This window comes from Rutidosis leptorrhynchoides, chromosome 6, assembly GCF_046630445.1.
Source record: "Rutidosis leptorrhynchoides isolate AG116_Rl617_1_P2 chromosome 6, CSIRO_AGI_Rlap_v1, whole genome shotgun sequence".
In the NCBI taxonomy this organism is placed as follows: domain Eukaryota; kingdom Viridiplantae; phylum Streptophyta; class Magnoliopsida; order Asterales; family Asteraceae; genus Rutidosis; species Rutidosis leptorrhynchoides.
Window position 1 is genome coordinate 308,957,721 of NC_092338.1, and position 7,557 is coordinate 308,965,277.

Here is a 7,557-nt window from a genome sequence, read left to right on the forward strand (position 1 = left end):
TGCCTGGTCTACCAGCACAAGGTAGACAGTATTCTTCAACTAGCACAGGATGAGTGCCCAACAAATTGTGAAGATCAAGTGAACCAGTAGAAGAACCAGCATAGCTGGTAGCAGCATACAACACTTAGACAATTATGCTCCATTACAAGCATAATAGTTTTCTGTGTGGTCTACATTAATTGTACTATTCAACAGAAGTCGAAGACAAAGTTGAACAGAAAAGGACACCCGTCGGCGGCTGACAAGTGACCTTACAAGACCACGTGGGAATGCAAAAGTTTAACGCATGTACAGACATGTGTTACTACTTTATCAACGCCTATGGAACCCAACATTCTATTTGTTTATTCAAATAGTGGTGTCAAACCGAATTGGAGTGTTCTTGCAAATAGCTAACAAAGAGGAAAGAAAGAGAGCACGTTCTCTGATGATGTTGTCTACACTAGTACAGACATCCTATGTACCAGTGGACAATAGATCAATTACATAGATAATAGGACTGCTATAAATAGATATTTTCCACTATTGTAATATTTAGTTGTGTGGGTTTATTTAAATAGAGTCCAAACTTGTAATAGCTTTAAAATACCCTCTTAAGCTTAACTTAGGCGTAATCTGTATTAACCAACTATTTTTTCCGCCACTGAACAGTTGTGATTTTTTGAGATTTATATCAATAAAATAATAACGTTGAAAATTACCCAAGACTCTTATTTAATTATCTGCTTGAATACACTTAACTGTCATATTATATGTTTAATTAAAAAGAACTGTATTCACCCCCCTCTAAAAAATCTTGTTGTTATCTAAGGGACTAACACATTTTTTTTGATGAATTTAGTTTCGTTATATAGTAGTCTAACAGGATATGTGCCCTTGCGATGCACCGGGAAGACATTTTTTCTAAATTCGATAGACAAAAATGAGGAAAAAATTGAAGCAAAGGAACCAAAGTAAAGTGAGTAGAAAACCTATGATTTTCCTTAAAAGAATCATGTTGTCAGCATGACATCATATATATGGATGAATAACGGAGATGGATACGGATGATGTGAAATTTTTGCGGATTAGATATGTATAACAATTTACCATCCACGGATTAATCATGTTCACCGAAATATAAATATATACACATTAAAATATTTGTACCACTTGTACGTTTTGAATTGTTAGTAGTAATTGTTTGTACTACTTGTACTTCTTGCATTGTTTGTAGTACTTTTGTATTGGTCATTGTGTTTGTACGTCTTGCATTACTACTTGTACTTCTTGCATTGTCAGTAGTACTTTTGTGTAAGTCATTCTCTCTGTACCTCTTGTATTGTTTATAGTACCTCTTGCACTGTTTGTAGTATTTTACGCATTGTTTGTAGTACCTGTTGCATTCTTTGTGGTACCTTCGTGTTAACTTTTTTTTACTTTTTAGTAAGGTATAAATAAGAGAAAAATAGAAAATGGTTATCGTTTAGTTTTTTGTTTAGATTTGTAATGAAATTTAATATAATAAAATTAAAGTTGAAGAATTAAAGTTTTGAATTTTAATGAAAATGTGGATAAAGGACGAAGAAGATGAATGGATAAAATGAACGGACGAAATACGCTCATATGAGTTGCTTAGTCATTTAACGGAGCTTGACTAACGTCTCTCATAATCATGGACCAACCGAACACATACAAATTTCAGGATCATCCAAATCAAAAATTAACTTTAGTCCCTAATGTGCAATTATTTTAACAAAGTTCATAATAGACTAACCGCTCAATTTTTGTCTATTTAATAATAGATATTATCAACTATTTTTGTGTGTTATCAATGTCCCATTATAACTATTTTTGTGTGTTATCAATTTCCCATTGTAAATAAGTCTTGTATATTTTATGTGTAACTATTTAGTCTGTTTTTCCTATTTAGTCGTGGAGAAGAGTATTCTAACTCGTATGTATATCTATGCAACCTAACCGAGTTTTACATCCCTATTTAGCCGTGGAGAAATGCTTGAGTGATTCTTTCAAAACTAGATCCGAGGCCAACTCGGAGAGGTTGAAGTTCGACGCAAATCGTTTTGGCCGAGTATTTTAACTCATATGTATATGTATGCAGCCTAACCGAGTTATCCCTTGAGCGTTTCTGACTCTTTCCCGGTCCACCTATCCACCTATGTTGTTATGTTGTTAGTATGTATATCGTGCACTATAACTAAACGGCGTTGCCTATTTTATATACATTTTAGAAGACATGTTTGTCTCTTGTCACTGAACAAGAAGGAAATACATTAAGGTCTAATAATTCATTGTTATTATGTAATCTTGGAAAATTAACACATTTTACTCGAGAAAGACTTGAATTCTGTCGCCCATCGAGTCGTTAAAATCTAGCAAAAGCTTTCCTCCCACTTCAAATGATGCATCATCTAATAAGGCTTTAATATTTACACCTCCTAAAGCTGTGTCACAAATAAAAATAAAATTTTAGAAATTCTTGTTATTCTTGTTTATTCCCATACCATAATTGCGATAAAAAAAACAATTTCCAGTATAACGATGTCATTTATTTAAAGGGTAAATTGCATTTGAGCCCTTTATAGATGTGTTACCTGGGACGATATTCGTTATGCCATCCAGAAAACCGGCCTGAAAAGATGATAGATAATGAATATAAGACTTCTGTTACTATTTGATATGTCATATACAACAACAAAGACGCTCAGAATCACTACACAAATTTTAGAATTCAAACAATAGCTATATATAGTAGTCATATAGAGGTGTCAATATACATTAATATTTTGTATATATATATTAATATTTTGCCAAAAAAAAAAAAAAATATAGAGGTGTCAATATGGGCCGCTCAGGCAGGTAAGGGTAACCTTTTGTGTTGAAACGGGTCAGGTTATTAAATTGACAATCCAAATGTTTGAAGGGATGTATCTACGCAATAAAATTAGATTTTGCGACTTTCAACGTGTTCCCTTTTTACCATTTCATAGGTACATGGGTCTTTTCAAGACACACACACACACACACACACACGCGTAATTCACATATTATTTTCGCATCCCACGCACATTACCACCTCATGCAATAATAAACTTGTGCAGTGATTAATTGCTAGCGTTTATCTCAAAGAATAACGTACTGGAATTCGGATGTCGAGTTTTTCAAAGCCATCTCGTCCAATGATTTTGACTCTCAAAGTACGCGACCAGATCCCTGAAAATGGATTATTTGAACCACCTGCTCCATACTTACTGTACGTATCTGGGTTAACCAGTTCAACTATAGGCTCAGTTGGACTTTGACCTGATTGCTCTGTATCATCTTGACCCCTTCTTTGGATACTGTACGGGTTGCTGCTACCTGAGAAATACATATACTATATTTTATGGATGGATGGGAACAATAGAAACCAAAACCAGTAGTAGACTGTGTTGGATCTTTACATCCATTTAAAGGTGTGAAATGGGCGGGTTGGAAAACGGGTGAAAATGGGATTGGATTGAGATATATCATTTAACAAAATTTGGGCTGACTTTCATCAAATCCATTATTAGCTAAATTTTTAGCCCATTTCACACGTTTGATAAAGAACACATATCAAATGGGTCAAAATGGCACAAAAGTCAACTGTTCACAGACCTGTTTGCCACACAAATTGACTGCTTTTAGTAGCGTAACGTTTTTCTTCTTCATAATAGGCGTTAAACCCTATGATTTCTTTAATTTCTTCAAATGATGGCATGCTTCCTGGAGAGGGCACACGCCCTCCCTTAATTGCAACTAACGCATCCTGCAGGCAACATGCTAAACTTCATAAGCAACTTATCCATAAGCAACAAAAGTTTGCCATCCTTTGTTCCATATCATAAAAACATATGATGGTCACTAACAGTTTCAGGTTAACATTCGCATAGGCTAAATGAGTTATTAGCCTTTACATGCATTTTAAGCAGAACAATGCAAGACAAAATATTATGTCTTTTGTTGGGATAAAGGCAAAGTTGAAAAAGTCGCGAGACGGAAACGAGTCGGTCAAGACCTTGAAAGGTCGAGACGGACATTGACCAACGTTGACTTTTAAGTATAAAAATAATTATTTCAAACAAAAATATTTATTAAAAAAAAAAAAAAAAAAAAAAAAAGGATTTACAAATAAGATGGTGTCATTACTGGATTAAATAATATAGAGGTATTTTAGAATGTTTTCTATAACTATAGTGTATTTATTGATTTATCTTTAAGGATACTACGTATGTCGGTGTTTACTGAGCTGATTTTTAAATGGGCTTGAGATTTTCATTTACAAAAGAACAAGGCCAGACAAAAAGTCGACTTATGATCGACGTTGACTGACATTGATCCGACTTCTCCTGACTTTGACCTAGACTTTTTCCAACATTGACCCGACTTTTGACGTTGATCGGCTTATTAAACGCTTTTTTTCGAATCGGGATGGGTTAGTCATCAAACCGACACGACCCCATTTGCAACCATGAGTAAAGGTCACAATAAATCTTAAAATCTAAGAGCATATGTCCAAATAAGTCAACGAATAATCATTAAGCATCAATAGTAGTTTCTATAAGGAAAAAAAAAAAAAAAGACTAACCACTAAGTTGGCAACAGGGACACAGAGGTTGGGGAGTTGGGCAATGCGATTGGGTCAAATATGTAATATGTATGTTTTATTGGTCAAAACGGATCTGGTCCAAATAACTTACATATTATAAATAAATAGCAAGCCGGATAAAACTATAATACTTCCATAATAGAAGTAGATGTAATTTCTATAATTAAACTATTTAGGATTTTTTTTATGCTTTAAAAAGCTACTTTGGATGTTTTTTTAACCAGTTTGACGCGTTCAGCCTTTTGCCCCTTAGATATAGAACATAATCCGAATCATGAAAAAGTGATATTTTTAATTTTTCTCGTACCATTTCATTTCGATGGCTTCGTCTTTTAAGTCATGATGTAATTAATTAGAATGGTTGGCTTGTAAAACCGTAGTATTCTCTCTTCTAGCTTCTTACCGGAGAGTTTTTTTTCTGATAAAATTTAGCTGTTAAAAAAAGAACATTATACGAATCGACCCATTCATGAGTAATTGATTCAAAATTGCCACTTCTACACTACACCAATGATCAAAGTTAAATCTTTGGTTCGTTATCACAATATGAAAAACAGCTGACCTCCATTGCACGGATAGACACGCCCATCAAGGAAAGCGGATAGGCCACAACTTTATATCCAATATCCTCAAGTTCCATCGGAGTGAGTATTGGCGTTTTTCCTCCACCTTCAAGCATATTAGCCTACACACACACACACACACACGCACAAAAAAAAAGAACATAAATCTTACAAGGGTAATTCGTTCTGAGTATTATCTGCTACGGTAAAAACGAACTTGCTAACCATTTTAGGAACTGACGGTGAGATTTCACAGAATGCTTTCATCTCTTCTTTTGAAGCAAGTGCGTCTATAAATAAAACATCTGCTCCAGCGTCAGCAAAAGCTCGGGATCTCCAAAGCGCTTCTTCTATGGATAACGCTTGACGAGAATCTGTTCTCGATACGATAACAATATCAGAACCGCTCTCTTTTCGAGCATCAACGGCGGCTTTAATCTTCATCACCGCTTCCTCTCTAGATATCACTTTCCTGCCTTGTGTATGACCACAAGCTTTTGGAGACACCTTCAAGTTTTGAGCATTTATCAGCAACACGAGAAATGAAGTTACGTTTGATGGGATACATATTTGTGTTCAATATAAGAAGTATGCCGATTTTTATTCTCGGGTTAGTTTTCAACACATAACTTTCTGGTTCCTATCAAGTACTAGTCAGTATCAAGATATAAACCTGATCTTCAAGTATTATTCCTGCAAATCCAGCTTTAATATATCCCTTAACGGTTCGTTTCACATTCATTGCATTGCCATATCCGTTGTCCCCGTCACCTATCACTGGGATGGATACAGCTTGAGTAATTAGTTGACCTTGGTCCACCATTTCTCCATAAGAAATTAGTCCAGCATCTGGCAACCCTAACCGAGCAGCTGATATTCCAAAGCCTAACAGAAAATAATAATAAAATACAATCAATCATATCCACAATTCGCAATTTGACCAAAACTAGTTCACGTTCGGTCGAAAATCAACAGTTAGTCAAGTTATACAATACAATCCATTGTTCAACAAAACATCAGACCTATTGAACTTTTAACTTATTGAACTTTTGACCTTTTTACTTAGTTATCAATTTAAGTTACATGTCTCAGATTGAACTGAAAATTGAATATATTGAAGTTTCTATTCTTTTAATAGTGGAATACTAATACTAATACTATGTTTATGGTGCATACTAAAAAATCACAGAGAAAAATCATTGAAATGTGGTCATGCACTCATGCTCATGTCGTCATGCAACAGTTACACACTACATTATTTGGTGTATTGATGCTGCTAAATGAGGGGAGGGGGATATTGAAAAAAATTATACATTTGAAGTAATTTGCATAATTGATACGAATCGTGAATTTGAAAATTTAAAAGTTTGACCAAAGAAGTCAAAATGATACCAGTGGTGAAACAGAATTGAAATCCAGCTCTCTCTACAAGCTTCGCACTAAGAGCATCAAAACAAGCAGGACCTTGATGAACACCAGGTGAATCAAGTAACTGCCGTAATTTTTTCGCCGGAGAAGAGTAATCGGTGCTATCGGTCGGTTTTCTATCTCCGGCGAATGAATTTACGATTATGGAATTGAAATGGACTGAATGCCTAAATTTTGATAAATCGATTTTATTTATATGAATCGAATTGATTGAGGTGTTAGAGAGTGTTGAAGATGTTAAATTTGAAGTTATGTTCGCCGTAGATGACGGTGTAAAACGGTGGTTGTATACCGTAGCAGAAAGATTCATGTTTGTCTAGTACAGAATAATACGAGTACTACTATGAACCAAATTATAAATATAAAATGTATTTTCATTAAATACATTTTATGATTTATATTAGCCTATTTTTAGAAGGTTAAGATATGATATTTCCATTTTTCTTCTTTATAACTACACCATTATTTCATATTCATGTTTTATAAAACATTATCTAATATATCCTAACAATAAATATATGTAAGACATTATATTAGTGTATTTTAAAAAATTTAGATAGATTTATTAAAGATGGTGTTAAAAATCCCTATTTCCTTAAGCAAAAACAATAATTAGTAAAATCATGATAAGCAAAAAAAACATTTGAGATACATCTTTTATATATTTAACCATAACAAGTTACATATAAATATGTTTTAATATTCATATTCATGCAAACATATTATTTTTTGCAAGCCAAGGAAGAAACATTTTATTACTCTTAAAAAAACATTACAAAGCAATTAGGGACATGCTTTTAGAGAAAATAAAACCTAATGAAAAACTAGCTAAACATACACGAACAAATTCTTAACAAACATAGATAATTGACTCAGCCGTGATCATCGAAAGTTCCCGGATTTAGGAGCCATTGACTCCAAACAAAATTGGCCTTT

General features: G+C 33.8%; 1 protein-coding gene across 1 annotated transcript; it reads right to left on the reverse strand.

Annotated features, from left to right (window-relative positions):
- Positions 1–2,209: 2,209 nt before the first annotated feature.
- On the reverse strand, positions 2,210–6,931 carry LOC139854637 (uncharacterized). Its single transcript, XM_071843931.1, has 8 exons — positions 6,586–6,931; positions 5,867–6,078; positions 5,419–5,700; positions 5,193–5,315; positions 3,640–3,790; positions 3,140–3,360; positions 2,595–2,631; positions 2,210–2,444 (listed from the first exon to the last, which is right to left on the reverse strand). The coding sequence occupies exons 1-8, from the start codon at positions 6,929–6,931 to the stop codon at positions 2,326–2,328; spliced, it is 1,491 nt and encodes a 496-aa protein (XP_071700032.1). The 3' UTR covers positions 2,210–2,325.
- Between the last annotated feature and the right edge of the window lie 626 nt (positions 6,932–7,557).